Source organism: Pan troglodytes, chromosome 4, assembly GCF_028858775.2.
Source record: "Pan troglodytes isolate AG18354 chromosome 4, NHGRI_mPanTro3-v2.0_pri, whole genome shotgun sequence".
Taxonomy (NCBI): domain Eukaryota; kingdom Metazoa; phylum Chordata; class Mammalia; order Primates; family Hominidae; genus Pan; species Pan troglodytes.
This window is the reverse complement of record NC_072402.2, coordinates 37,071,209-37,087,262: the sequence shown is the minus strand read 5'-3', so window position 1 is coordinate 37,087,262 and position 16,054 is coordinate 37,071,209. Positions and strand designations below refer to the sequence as shown.

The 16,054-nt window shown below is 40.5% G+C and overlaps 1 protein-coding gene across 3 annotated transcripts in view; it reads right to left on the bottom strand.

Moving 5' to 3' along the window:
* Window positions 1–16,054, bottom strand: part of ARSB (arylsulfatase B) — a 205,893-nt gene that overhangs the window by 183,166 nt on the left and 6,673 nt on the right. For all 3 annotated transcript variants that reach the window (XM_009448969.5, XM_009448971.5, XM_009448972.5), the window contains 2 exons: window positions 6,526–6,712; window positions 1,962–2,152 (listed from right to left, as the gene is read on the bottom strand). In XM_009448969.5, coding sequence (XP_009447244.4) covers window positions 1,962–2,152; window positions 6,526–6,712 — 378 coding nt within the window. The remainder of the gene's footprint in view (window positions 1–1,961; window positions 2,153–6,525; window positions 6,713–16,054) is intronic.

The window sequence follows — 16,054 nt, the reverse complement described above, 5'->3', positions numbered from 1 at the left end:
TGAGGACAGACACCTCTATCTGTGTTTTCACTTCTACATGTGCTCGATTTTTTTTTTTTTTTTTTTTTTTTTTTTTTTTTTTTTTTTTTTTGAGACGGAGTCTTGCTCTGTCGCCCAGGCTGGAGTGTCGTGGCGCGATCTCGGCTCACTGCAAGCTCCGCCTCCCGGGTTCCCGCCATTCTCCTGCCTCAGCCTCCGGAGTAGCTGGACTACAGGCGCCCGCCACCGCACCCGGCTAATTTTTTTTGTATTTTTAGTAGAGACGGGGTTTCTATTATTTTTTAATGAATGTCAGGAGTTGTGTAACATTTGATAGTGTAAATATAATTTGAAGTTCGAGGTAAAGTTGTCTTCTGAAAGATTTTACCTTAGCTTGTGGAAGTCAAATAAGGATGCCAGCAATCTGGCATTTAACTCATTCAGGGAAGATTTCCAGTACTGAGTTCAAATAGGCAGAAACTGGAAGGGAAACCAGCAGCCACATACCAAGTCCGAACAAGTATGTAAACCAGAATCCACACGGTGATCTTCTTATAGTTTAGATATTTGACGCTCCTCCAAACCTCATGTTTAAATTTGATCCCCAGTGGGAGCCTAATGGCAGCTGTCTGGGTCATGGAGGTGGATCCCTCACGAATGGCTTCATGCCATCTTTGCAGTTATAAGTTCTCACTGTATTAGTTCCTGAGAGGGCTGGTTGTTAGAAAGAGCCTGGCATCTCTCTCTCTCTCCTCTCCTGCCATGTGATCTGCACACGCCAGCTCAACTTCACCTTCCATTATGACTGGAAGCTTCCTGAAGCCCTTACCCAGAAGCAAATGCTGGTGCCATGCTTCTTGTAGAGTCTGCAGCACCACGAGCCAAATAAACCTCTTTTCTTTATAAATTACCCAGCCTCAGCTATTCCTTTATAGCAACACAAACAGACTAAGACAGACCTGCACCAAGGACCTTCAGGCATTGTCAAAGAGGCAAAGTGCAGGAAATTGGAAGAACCAGGGAGCACTGCATATTCTATAATTTGTTGTGTCAGGGTCCCACTGAAGTATTATTTTTATGGGTGTTCTTAATGAAGCCATATTTTGAGCCCAGTGTCTGACAATACAAATATTTGTTCCCATTTCAAAAGCATTTATAAGCTAAATCCAGAGAACTTAGCTTAAACTTTACCTCATGAAGTTAACTCTAGGTTAACAAAATAATCATAATAATAAGATTATTCATGTGTTACACAAAAGCATCAGTATAGTAAATGTGAAAAATAAGCTCATTGGTATACCAGGTATATGGATTAGAAGACCCAATATTGTTAAGACATCCATTCTCCCCAAGTTGTTCTATAGATTCAAATATAAATCCAAGCAGACACTTTGGGGAGGGGGGAGCTGGCATATAGAAATTGACTAGATGATTCTAAAATTAACATGGAAATGCAAAAGATCTAGAATAGCAAAATATTCTTGTAGGGAAGAAGTACAAGGTTAGAGGACCTGCCCTGATCCCAAAATTTATGAATCCCTTAACCAAAAGTTTGTCATAATAAAGCCTCACCTTACACCTAAGCCAATCATTTTTTAAGTCATTTTATTAATTACTCACAGCACATGCACATAATATACCAAAATTTTTAAACTATATTTCTATTGAAATACTACCAACATAGTATTCCTCAAAGTGTGATCTGGGGACCACTCTTAAGAATCACCTTTTAAGAGTTTCTCTAAAATGCTGATGTACGGATTTCTCCCACGCCTAATAAATCACACCCTAGAGGTGGGCTCCAGGAATCTTCCTTTTTAACAAGCTTCCCAGGCTGATTCTGGGATACTGTATAATTTGAAAAGGACTTCCCTAGAATTTATTAGATTTTTCCCTAAACAACAATGGCCTTTTCCTACATTTGTCTGAAAAGACATTAGTGTAACAAGATTTTGCTATCAGTAAATAGAAGCAAAACTTACCTTCTCTGGTGGATGGTTAGTTATGAGGGCTATAGCCCTTTTGGTGAATATGTTTGTTGAATACATATTTTTATATCCTGTTGCAACTTCTTCGCCATCTCGAAAATCAAGAGCACATCGTGTGACATTCAGAGCGTCAATTAATGTACAGCGTTCATGGGAATAATAATCTTCACTACCCAGGAGATATCCTGCAAGAATGGAAGACAAAAATAGTCAGCATAGCATAAAACTTGTTAAACAAACTAATGTTTCAGCATTTAATTGCCTAATGCAATTGATTACCCGTGACGAGGCTAATCAAATGACAAGGCTAATCAGCACCATTTCTCAACATGTCTATATCTGGTGGCAGAAGGCATTAAAACATTACTGCATAAAAACTCAAATCTATTCCTCATTCGCCTTTAGAATATAGGCGCTATCATGTAACACTAACAGTTTTTTTTTTTAATCAGAGTTGAAACTCAGTAAGGGTGATAAAATCTCAATCCTTCAAAGCTATATAATGGTAAAAATAATGTACAGTTAATGTGACTTGTTACAGGTTTTTACTCTAAGGTGATCACATAAATGAGTGCAGGATTCAAACAATGTTTGTTGTTACTGATGTTGGGAGACTGGCTTCAAGGTTATTTACAGAAGTGGTTCTAGGAAGAGTCATCTTTAGTCAGATGCTGACACCCACTGGTGAAAGATACAAACCTTTCCTAATAGAGGATCTCTAGACATAACAGAGCCAACAGATCAAACTAAAGTGAGCACTGAAATAAGACTTTTCTACCTAAAATGATCTCAATTTCACCCCAGATTTAAATGGCATCAACGGCCTATCCCATAATTTAGACTTCACATGGAAGAAAATGGGTTTTCTCAAATAGTTGTTTCTGCAAATGTTCCATCTTTTCTATGTTTTAAAATATTATATTTCTATATTTTAAAGTATTAAAATAAGCTGTGCTACATATGATTCCACTTGTATTAAATGCCCACAACATGTAAATCTATAGAGACAGAAAATAGATTAGTGGCTGCCTAGGGCTAGAGGGACTAGGGGGAAATGGGGAGTGACTGCTGAGGTGGATGAGTTTCTTTTTTGGGGATGATAAAAATGTTCTACAATTGGATTGCCATGATAGTGGCACAACCTTCTGAATTTATTAAAAATCATTGAATTGTACACTTTAATTGGGTGAATTGTATGATATGTGAATTATACTTTGATAAAGTTATTAAAAAGAAATATTTGCTAGACTCTTAGCTATCTCCTGACATATACTGCTTATTAACCTTAAAATGAGAATGATAAAGTTGACCTAGCTCTTTCTTCAGTCCTGAACTTTCCCTATAATGAAAATTAAGAGCTTTACATAGTTTATATAATAAATCAATTCATTTTAAATTAAATTCTCCTTTTCTATGACTCAATAAATTCAAGATCTTGAATACAATTAATACTTTGGTCTTAAAATAACTTTTATATGGCAATCTTTTCTCCTATGTATATAATGGAAAACGAAATACAAAGTACTTGTTAATTAATGTGTAACAGAGAAAGAAATGTATCCATAAAAATAATTTCAGCCCTTACATGGGTGATTAGAATGTCAGAACACTGGAGGTCTATTTAAGGTTTTTAATAACTACTGGGCATTAAAGCTTGAGGAAATCACTTCAGGTTCTTTAACTGTTAAGTGTGAGCTGCTTTCTATCAGTTGGCAGAATATAGGACAGATACACTTCATTAGCAAAGGCATGAACTACAAATATTTAAAAGATAATACAGATAGGAGAATTCCAGAAATAAAACTATTCACATACTTGGCAAAACTAATACCAAGCAACCATGTGACAATCACATGAAGCTTTTCTTCATAATAATGATTCACAAATTTGAACTTCAATACTGAGCCTAAAGATGATGGCAGCCTATGCTTTTGGGGGAAAAAAATAGAAAATGCTTCTTGAACAACCAAATCTTCTCTGATGCTTTATGTACCAGCTGCATTGAGATATAATTCACATACCACACAAGTCACTCATTTAAAGTGTAAAAGACATTGGTTTCTAGTGTATTCACAGGCTTGTGCAACTATCCCACCATCACCTGATTTTTAGCAAAAGAGCTGAGATGTAACAGTGAGAAGAGCTGTGTGGTCATCATAACCTTCTTGGCTGCAAGTCTCCCTTCAAATGAATTTGGGGTGTGTGTTCATCTAAATCCAGGTTAGGCTTCTTAATTCTCATAAAAGGATATCATTTCTACCTTCTGTCCAGCTGAATTTTTAAGTACCTAACTTGGTTTTAATAAAAAATTCAAAATATCTACAGTCCATCCTCTTCCCAGAGTATAGATATTGACTCATCTTTTAGCAAAGGCCTGATTGAAAAATTTCTAAGGATGTACAGGCTGTTTGTTCCTCTAGAATTTCCAAGATGACAAAGTGATCTTACATCAAGTCTAATTTTAACAGCTATTTGAGGTACTGAGAATACATCCAGGTCCATTTAAAAAAAAAAAAAAAAAAGCTAAGATTGAGTAGTGAGGTCTGCTGGTGGACCTGGATGAGAGTGGGGCACACACACCCTCCTGTCTGACATCCTTGCATCTTGATTTTAACCCTGAATCCAATGAGACATTGCAGAGCCATGTGCTTCAGCTGCATTGTTTTGGCCCCCATATAATTACTTTTACTGAACTGCACTTTGGTGCTCTGGCCCTAGCTTGAACAGAAGAAAATACCTCAAAACATCTACAAGAAAACCACCTAACGTATTATTAAAATGACATTTTTAAAGATGTTGTCCACCTTACCTTCTCCTTCTCCCAAAGGAGAAATTTCTGTCAGGCCTAAGAGCCAGAAAATGCTTTTGCTTTTCCTGAACATCTGGTTTCCATTTATCTTGTAAATAATGTAACTCTTACAGTCTTTTCCTTTCTTTCTCCCTCTTCGGACAAATAAATTTCAAATCTCAGGCCGGGCGCGGTGGCTCACACCTGTAATCCCAGCACTTTGGGAGGCCAAGATGGGTGGGTCACGAGGTCAGGAGTTTGAGACCAGCCTGACCAACATGGTGAAACCCTATCTCTACTAAAAATATAAAAATTAGCTGAGCGTGGTGGCACACACCTATAATCCCAGCTACTCAGGAGGCTGAGGCAGGAGAACTGCTTGAACCCGGGAGGTGGAGGTTGCAGTGAGCCGAGATCATGCCACAGCACTCCAGCCTGGGCAACAGAGCGAGACTCCGTATATTAAAAAAAAAAAAAAGAAATTTCAAATATCAGAGATGAATATGAAGACAGCCTAGAGCCATACAACTTTTCTGTAATTTGATGCCATTAACCTATTCCATCTTTTTCTACTCATCCTGATTATTTAATCCTGTTTAAACTTTCTATGTTCAATATGTGTTCCTTTTTGGCTATGGAGGGTTGTAAATAAATAAATGAACAGATGGGAGGTAGGTAGGTAGCTAAATAGCTAAACAGATAGCTCACTATAAAAAGAACTTGAAAGAAAGATATATAGCTACTGGCAAGATACACAGGTTATTAATTCAGGCACAGGTTATTACAGGTTTAAAGAGGGCATATTTTAAAACAAACTCTAGGTTCCACATTTAGTTTCATAGGGCTATCAAGTTTATAAAATACTTATTATTATTTCTTATTATCCTTCTTATTACCATTTATTTGGCCTCCTCATTTTCCTTTGTTTTTTAAAACCTATCTTCCCCAACTTTGTGATTGCAAAAACAGATTTCACAGATGGAAGAATGCCAATGGAAGAGTCTTCCCCCACCCCCTTCAAAAAAAAAGAAAAAATTGTGAATACATTCCACAGGGAGAAAAAAACACACCAAACCTTTGTGAAGGAAATATTCATTTTTTATTTTATTATTATTATTATTATTATTTTTGAGACAGAGTCTTGCTCTGTTGCCCAGGCTAGAGTGCAGTGGCATGATCTCGGCTCACTGCAAGCTCCATCTCCTGGGTTCATGCCCATTCTCCTGCTTCAGCCTCCTGAGTAGCTGGGACTATGGGCAAGTGCCACCATGCCCGGTTAATTTTTTTGTATTTTTAGTAGAGACAGAGTTTCACCATGTTAGTCAGGATGGTCTCCATCTCCTGACCTCATGATCCACCTGCTTCGGCCTCCCAAAGTGCTGGGATTACAGGCGTGAGCCACCGCACCCGGCCTGGAAATATTCTTACATTAGGTTTTGCCAGGCATTAAAAAAATAAAAAATCAATCCATATCCCTTTTTGGTAATAAGGGTCTCTGAGAGTACAGCGGTCTCCAACGTGGATAGTAAACTCTTGCAAGGCCCTAAGGTGGCATTTAGAACTCCAACAAAGGTAATGGGTTTGCCCACCATAAGGTCAGCACAGAGCCCCATTTACAGAGGTAACATTAGAAAGCAGCCCCATTACAGTGCCGACTGATTCACTCTGTGTTCAAATATCCAGTTATTTCATTTGATTGCACTTGGGTGTGTTTTATGAGATGGCTGCAGTTAGTCTAAGTCGTTAAAGAAACATGTGCATTTCCATTACCAAAGTAGGTATCAAATCCTCGGCGGGTTGGAAGGCATTCTTTCCGGTACATTCCCAGGTGCCATTTTCCGACCATATGGGTAGTATAACCTGCTTCTTTTAGGAGCTGGGGCAGGAGTTTTTCATCCAGAGGAACACAGCTGGGCTGACAGGGCCAGATTATTTGGTGCTGTAAACCTGTACGGATCTTACAGAGATAAACATAAAATTATAGATTAATGACATTGAAATATTGTGAACAAGCAGATAAAATGGCCTTCTACCTTATTGATCATATCTGTTGACTTGGATGTTTAACTCTATTCCTGTACTGCCTTGAGGATATTTCTGAAAGGCAGAATTCTCTTATTCAAATGAAGTAGTGGACATAAACAGGATTTGAAAGACAAATAAAACCATTCCAACAAACAGATATTTTCAATATTTATCAAGGCACTATGTTAGAAACCATTAACTTGTTACTTTTTGCCTCAAAAAAAGTAGCAATAATATGTGGTGTGAATCTAACAAGAAAAAAGTGTTCCAATTTTGGGCACACAAGAAGTTGGTGTTTGATTAGAAGACACTTCTGTAATCTTCGAAAACTTGGTGATTTTTTTACAAGTGGTTTTGTTTTTGTTTTTGTTTTGAGATGGAGTTTCACTCTTGTTGCCCAGGCTGGAGTGCAATGGCGCAATCTTGGCTCATTGCAACCTCCACCTCCCAGGTTCAAGTGATTCTCCTGCCTCAGCCTCCTGAGTAGCTGGGATTACAGGCACCCACCACCATACCTAACTAATTTATTTGTATTTTTAGTAGAGACGGGGTTTCACCATGTTGGCCAGGCTGGTCTCGAACTCCTGACCTCAGGTGATCTGCCTGCCTTGGCCTCCCAATGTGTTGGGATTACAGGCTTGAGCCACCGTGCCTGGCTGAGTTATTTAACAGTATAATAAAACGATTATTTGCATTTTTTATTCTACTTTATGTAAATCATTATCTCAAAAGAGAGTGTTCAACTTTTTCTTATAAAAAGCGGCCATCTGACTGCTGCTTGGGAGTGGCTCACACAAGTATGCCCAGGGCATAAGGTCCATACAGCAACTAAACTTTAAGCAATGACCACTTCTTAACTTTTGGTGTAATATTGAGTAGAATACCCACAATTATATGAAAAGGATATTAAAATAGCCCTCCCTTTTCCAACTACACATCTTTGCGGGGCCAGATTTTTCTTCAACTTTTACTAAAAATAATATATCATAACAGGTTGTATCTGCAGAAGCAGATACAACAACCTAGCAAACTTCTATTAGTAGAAAAGATGTACAAAAAATATAAAACAATGCCATTCTTCTCACTTAACTATTTGGTTTTGAAAAATAGAGCTTTTTTCATAAGTTATTTATGTTAATATAGTGGGTTTATTACTATTTTTCATTGAATAAAAAAATTTATAATTTGTTTTAACTTATGGGGCAAATTTTGAATGGTAACAACCCATTTAAATCTATGCTCCCTGGGGTCCTCAATAATTTTTAAGCAAGTGCAAAACCCTAAGAGCAAAAAGTTTGAGAACTGATACTCTAATGTCCAATAGTGATCATTGCCATGAGGAAAAGTAAAGAAGGAGAGGGAGACAGTGACAGAGGTGGCACTTGTGATAGAGTGGCAAAAGAAAGCTTCTCTGGGCCAGGCGGGGTGGCTTATCCCTACAATCCCAACACTTTGGGAGGCTAAGGCAGGAGGATAGCTTGACTCCAGGAATTCCAGACCAGCCTGGGCAACATGCCATGATCTCATCTCTACTAAAAATAAAAATAAAAAAAATTAGCAAGGCATGGTGGCCTGTGCCTGTAGTCCCAGCTACCAAGGAGACTGAGGTGGGAGGATCACTTGAGCCTGGGAGGTCGAGGCTGCAGTGAGCTGTGATCATACCACTGCACTGCACTCCAGCCTGGGCAACAGAGCAAGACCCTGTCTCAAAAAGAGAAAGAAAGAAAGAAACCTTTTCTGAAGAGGAGATATTTGAGCAGTCACCAGAATAAAGTGAGGCAGTGAGACTTGGAGAAATCCGGGGTAAGAGCAATCCAGACCTAAGGAATAAAAACTTCAAAGGCCCTGAGACCTGAGCTTACTAGACAAGTTCAAAAGGCCCGCCCAGAACCCAGTTTGGCCCTGTCACAGCTCTTGTGCTGGTGGGTGCCACTGTAGCCCCTGCTGCGGCATGACAGGGTATCCCTCCTTGTCTACCCAGTCCCACCCTTCCCTAAAACTTGACACCCTCCTGCCTCCTTGTCCTGGCTTAGCCAGGGAGATGCTCTTCTTTGTAGAAAGTGGGACTGGGGTCTCAAATTCAACTCTGCACCAGACACCAGCCTTCCCCAGCACTGGGAGCTCTTGATTTATAGAATAAACAGGCTCTGGGGACACGGGGGGTAAGAGTGCCAGTTCTCAACCCAGGCCACGGCTGGTCCCTTCATCAGCTATAAGGTGGAGAGCAAGAAACTTGTTGCTAACAAATGATTTTTTATAAGTGTTTGTGAGTATTTTATTTGCCTTATAATTTAAAGCGGAATAGCATAAGGCTCAGAGGATTAAATCCCATCCTGGCTTTATCACTTATGAGCTTTGTAACCCTGGGCAGTAACTTCATTCAGTAACTCACTAACTTCAATAACTTTAGTAAGTTAGGAATTGCACCTGCTATTGCTTTACTGCATGATCTCTTTCCACATCCTCCAAAAAGAACCACATGGAATATCTTAAGTGTTAAGTTAAAGTGGGTTTATCTTGAGGATGATAGTTAAGTTCACTATCTTGATGTGGTGATGGTTTCACAGGTATATACCTATCAAAGCTTATCAAATTGTATACTTGAAGTGTGTACAGTTTATTGTATGTCAATCATATCTCAATAAAACTGTTTAAAATAAAAGTGAGTTTAAGTTTCCTACTGAGATTGTTATGCCTCTCCTAGAAATAATTAGACACCTATCTACATTGGGATATGTGTCAGATACCTTCTGTTTGCCCTTCAAATCCACGCTACCTTCTCAGTCCTGCTCTCTGCCCTAGGAGGCTGACCTATGAGGATCAAGTCAAAGGACACTTGTCTTCAGGTTTCTGATTGGGCTTAGCCAATGGGGAGCCCTGGCAGGAGTGAGAGGGAAAGAGGAGAGTGCATGGCCTCACCTGACACGCTGCTTAGCCTGGCTACATGAGTCTCTCTACCAAAGGTCACTCTGGAAGCAGACTTCTTTCTCTATCTGCCTCTCTCTTTCTAGGTTCTGGTAATTGGCCCTTCCTTTCTTCTCTTCTGGTCTAGGAGTAGTAACAGCTCTACTGGATTACTACACTATCCCTAGCATTTTGCCCCACACATTCACACCTTTTAAAATGGTCCCTTTGTAAATAAACCCTCCCTAATTTGAATGTGCCACCTCTTTCCAGCTGGGACCCTGAATGATAAGGATGTTATAATATCCAGGCTGGGAAAGGGAAGCATTCCTCTTAGCACATGTGCACGCATACGTGTACACACACACACACACACACACACACACACCCCAAATCAAAGTATTCTTTCCATGGTTAACTCTGGAAGCTTACTGAAGAGAAAATTGACCCTAGGACTCAAAAACTTCATAGCATATAGTATGCTAATTGGCAACCAGGCAGGATAAGTAAAGATAATATTTTATGGAATCCAAAAGCCCCAGTGGAGATAAATGCTCTGCGAAAATTCCCTTAAATGGAAAGCTCATCCATCACATGCAGAGAATTAATTCTGATTGCTAGAAAGCACTGCCAAGAGAGTTGTGTGATTTGGTTTTCCTAAGCCGTGGGCACCAAGCCAGGTGGTCAGCTGAAGCCTGCCTCCATTACTGACAATCATATGGAGCAGGGAATGTGTTCTTTTCAGTTCCTGAGAATTTATTTGACAGAGCATTTTTATGGCATTATTGGGAAGCAGAAGCCAAACCCTGGATGACATCCAAAAACATGTTTTTGGTCTGTTCAAACACTATCTGAAGGAAGGAAGCTGTAATGTGTAGAGAAGCAGTAAACAGGCAAATGCCGAACTGGTTCCAACCCAGCACTTCAGCACAGAACTACAGAGCCACGCCATGCTGCAAGGGGCAGGAAGGCAACCGGGCACCAATAGGAATCAAAAGAAAAAAATAAGGGTGCCCTGATAAACACAACAGAATATAAAACAATTTCATTCTAACACCCATCTGCAATGTCCAAAGAAGCGTGTGTGAATGGAGAAGGTTCTACATGTAATATACGAAAGTCCAAGGGGTTACTTCCCTATCTACCATGTGTGGCTGTCTCCTCTTCATTAAACCAAATCTTCTCTCAAAAAACAACTTCTCCTAAGATTTTACTTGACCATCAAAAATCCCCTCCACAAAGGCAAAAGGTCTGCAAATCCAGTGGAGGACCTGGCTTGTTCTAGGCTCTTTCTGTGACATAACTGAGAGATCCTTATTTACATATCGGTTGCACATAACAATTTATTTGGTCCAGTGTGTTATTCTGTCTTCTGCACACCTAGGAGATCCTTGCAGTATAGTCTCATGAGCTTAAAGGAGAAAATCCAATCTCTTGCTGGGGGAGAGGAAGATGGCAGCTCCCATATCAGAATCTCTTTCAATTCCCCTTTCAGAGGTCCAGACAGTCAATTGATTAGTTATCTATATGGGAGTTCAGAGCACAATATTTCAGCTACACTCAAACTCTCCCAAGAGCGAAGCAAACCACTGCTGCACAGAAGGCGATAGATGCTCTTTCTCTCCTCACCTCAACAGTGTTGAGATAATATCCCGTTGAACAGAAGGGAGGTTCTGTCCAGTCAGTCTGGTCTGAGCAAAATGAACTCATATCCTCATGTGCCCACATATGTGTGCAATACCTCCTGCTGCAGTACTTAAAAATTCAGAAAAATGGGCCACTCTACCCCTCCACCTTATACACCAGAGAGCCTATGGGAAGCTTCATGATCAGAACGCAATCACAGAACATGCTGGTGGCAAAGCAGGAGTTCAGAATTTCTAGCCTGTGCCTCGGCCAGTACACGGCAGGTTTTAATCACGGTCAAGTAACACTTGTGCCACTTAGGGTTTATTCCTGGAGATGCCCAAAGAACAAATGGATAGTGGAAAATCTGCTCCCTCCTCACAGAAGCCATCTAAAAAGCAGTCAGCTGCCCATGCTGCTGAAGCCAAGAGCTACAGACACGCATTATGTGTGCTAGGGGCCTGGCTTTGCCATCTGGCTTGGCCCTTCAGGACTCGGGCGGCAGAACTGGCCCGTGTCACTGACAGTTTTAAGAGTCTATTTATTTTGGTGTTGATTAGTGAAGAGTGCAAATCTCTGACTAAACCCACAAAGGGATGTTGTTTGTAAAAAAGAATAAACAAGTCAGAAAGGGTTTCAGTGCCTCCCTCTGTATAAATTATAATTCCAAAGAAAGCCCAAATGGAAAAGGAAGGAAAATATGAAGAAAGCTGAGGGAAAGGAATCTCTCAAAAGGTGATATGATTAAGGAAACGCAAACAGAAGATAATGACCAGAGAGCAACAGCTTATGCTCAAAGTGATTCCTGAAATGACAAACCTCGTAAATCAAGCAACTAGAAAATCCTCTAACTCAACTGGTCATATTCCACTTAGCTCCAAACTTATTTCCTTATTTCCTCATTTGCAATTTCCTGGCAGGTCAAAGATATAAAATCTGGAATTGTTTCTTTAAAATAGCTGCAATGTTTGCAGAATAAGGCCTCCGCACTCCCCTTCCCTCCTGGGAAAATGCCTCTTGGATTTGGCTAGGCTTAGGAAGGACACCTGGCTTTAGCAAACCCATGAAAGTCACCCCAGGGCTCTGCTGTGCTTTAGTGAGGCCATCTTGCTTGTCCCTATGGAGCTAATGCATCCTTTGTTTCTCCCCCTAAAGGAGCACAGAAATAAAGACACTGTTTTCTCTTAGGAGGCACCCATGGTCTCAAGGCTACATGGTCCTCTGACAGCTCCCTCCTCCTGTGCCTTTGCCAGGGGATCCTAGGAGCGCCCACCTTGAGACATGCACTTTCCCCAATCCCTGCACCCTGTAAACATTTCTTCCAGCTCTGCACTCTCCTGTGCCCCACTTCTGAACCTCAAAGTCCAGGGAGAGGCGACCACTGGCAGGAGTCCACTGAGAGGCCAGCAGGCGAGGAGCAGGCAGGACAGTGAGGGCGAGGAGGACAAGAAGCAGGAAAGGGAGGGCATGCTCAGGCAGAGCGCCTGCACCACCATGCCCTCTTCTGCCTGCAGCATGCATCTTTCCTGCTCACCTTCTTGAAGCAAACTTGAAGCAAAAGTCAAAAATTACCCACGACGCTCCAGCACAGCCTCCTTCCTATATTTCCTGTCCAAGGTTCCGCCTCAGGGGTGAGTGAAAAGCCGTGAAAATGTCTTGTCCATTTATCAGTGTGATTAAGAAAAATGTGGTTTGGATCCCTTAAGAATGAAACCTTGGAGTCATCTTTCATTGCTTCTATTCTGTGCCAAGGTTTATGGAGTTCTGGTGGAGTGGCCCCCTTGGTACCCAAGGTAAGGACATTCCCAGTTGAGGACCAGAGTTACTTTTCTTAACTATTTTCCCAGAAGAGTGTTTTCCTTTAAGGCCTATCACTTTCTTACTCTTTAATCCTTTCAATTTCTTAAAAAAGAAGTAAAGGGATTAGAAATGACATGGCAATTTCAAGCAGTTTAATTAAGATGGTGAGCTCTTTCACGAACTGTGTAAAAGTGCTTCTCACATTCGATCATTTAATTGTCCAACACTGAGTGCTTCTTTAGCCCAGAGACAAACAAGGCAATCTAATGGAGAAGTCAGACCTCAGAACCACTTATCACAATTAAAATATGTATTAGGAATAACAAAGGTATAATGAATATTTTGTATAGAATAAAGTCAATTTGTAAGAATACGGAAAATTAGTAATATTAAGTTTTCTATTTGAACTAAATGCAGTACACAAATTCTATTAGAAAAGCTGGAGAATTTTTAAATTAATATTTTTAATCTTGAGGTTTTAAACAAGGGAAAAATAAATATAAAATCTATTTTCTCATATGCATAACATGCCTCCAAGCGATATCAAGAAACCAATAAACAGGAGCTGCCTATGGGAAGGAGGGTGGGGAGACAGGATGAAAAGATCCTCATCTATATATTTATATTTTTTACATCTTTTATATTTGAAGCTTTTGAATGTATTTCCTGGAGACGATTTTAAAAACAGGCTACTTTTTTTTTTTTTTTTTTTTTGAGACAGAGTCTCACTCTGTCACCTGGACTGGAGTGCAGTGGCACTATCCTGGCTCACTGCAAACTCTGCCTCCCCAGGCTCAAGCAATTTCCCGCCATCTACCCCCCTGCCCCCCGGTCTCAACCTCAGTCTCCTGTGTAGCTGGGACTACAGGCGCTTACCACCACACTTGGTTAATTTTTTAACTTTTTATAGAGATGGAATCTCACCGAGGCTGCTCTCGAACTCCTGGACTCCAGTGATCCACCCACCTAGGCCTCCCAAATTGCTGGGATTACAGGCATGAGCCACTGCGCCCAGCCAAGCTTATTTCTTTTAAAGAAAAAGAGAGAATATGTACAATTAATTCTAATTGGAATTACATGTATCCAAAGAATGCCACATGGCACTTGACTGTATTTCCTTAAAATATACCCATTTAGAACACTGTTAGATTCGAAATGTTCTTTAGTGTATAATAGCCTCAATGTAACCTTACTATAAAAACTGACACAAAAAAAGTTCAAGTTTTAACACTTTTTAATGGGTGGGCAGCATTAAACCCAGGGAGACCCAGCCTCCCTCCTTTAGCTCTTGGCCTGCCTCTGGCACCCTCATTCACTCAGCTACCATCTCATTCTTACAACAAGCTCGTTCCAGCCTCAAGAGCTTTGCTTCTGTTGCTCCTTCCTCCACGTTAAACTTTGCTAGGATGTGTGCATGGCTGACTCCCTTCATTCAGGCCTCTGCTCATACTACCTCCTTTAAGACACCTTCCTGAGTCAAGATCACTTGACCTACTTTATTTTCTTCTCCACATGTATTGTCATGCTATTTAAATTCACCTTACTTGTTTGTATTTCTTTCTTTCCCCTCCTCCCCACCCGAGATGGAGTCTTGCTCTGTTGCTCAGGCTGGAGTGCAGTGGTGCAATCTCGGCTCACTGCAATCTCCGTCTCCCGGGTTCAAGCAATTCTCCTGCCTCAGCCTCATGAGTAGCTGGGATTACAGGTGCGCACCATCATACCTGGCTAATTTTTGTATTTTTAGTAGAGACAGGGTTTCACCATGTTGGCCAGGCTGGTCTCAAACTCCTGACCTCAGGTGATCCGCCTGCCTCGGCCTCCCAAAGTGCTGGGATTACAGACGTGAGCCACCACGCCTGGCCTGTTTGTATTTATTTCACTTCCCTCTTGGTTACTCCTTCTCCTTACCTCACCCCCTTCAGATTATAAGCACCAAGAGATTCCCAGAGTACAGTGGCGTAACTTGCTGCTCAGTAAACATTTGTTGAATGAAAGGATGAATGAATATATCACACTTAATGGTGATCGACTGAAAGCTTCCCCTCTAAGATTGGAAACAAGACAAGTATGTCCACTCATGCCACTTCTACTCAATATTGCACTGGAGGTCCTATCCAGGGTAATTAGGCAAGAAAATGAAATAAAAGGTATCTAGATTAGAAAGGAGGAAGTAAAACTTCTTCTACTTGCAGATGACATGATCTTGCACTAAAAAACTCTAAAGATTATACACACACACACAATTAGAGCTAATAAGCTCATTAAGGTTGCAAAATGATCAATGTACATATATCCGTTGCATTTCTATGTAACAGCAATGAACTACTGAAAATAAAATTAAGAAAGGAAGTCCATTTACAATACCACTGAAAATAGTAAAACAGGAATAAATTTAACCAAAGCACAATGCTTACACACTAAAAATTATAAAACATTGTTGAAAGAAATTAAAGAAGACCTAAATAGGCTGGGTGTGGTGGCTCACGTCTATAATCCCAACACTTTGGGAGGCCAAGGCAGGTGGATCATTTGAGGTCAGGAGTTCAAGACCAGCCTGGCCAACATGGTGAAACCCCAACTCTATTAAAAGTACAAAAACTAGGTAGGCGTGGTGGTGGGTGCCTATAGTCCCAGCTACTCAGGAGGCTGAGGCAGGAGAATTGTTTGAACCCACGAGGCAGAGGTTATAGTCAGCCAACACTGTGCTCCAGCCTGGGCAACAGAGCAGAGCGAGACTCTGTCTCAAAAAAAAAAAAAAAAAAAACCCTGTAAATAAACAGAAAGACATCTCATATTCTTAAATTGGAAGAGTTATATTGTTGAGGTAGTAATACTCTCCAAATGGTTTTACAGATCACTGAAATCCCTGTCTACCAAAATTCCACTTCCCTTTTTTTTTAATAGAAATGTACAAGTTGATCCTAAAATTTATGTGGAAATGCAA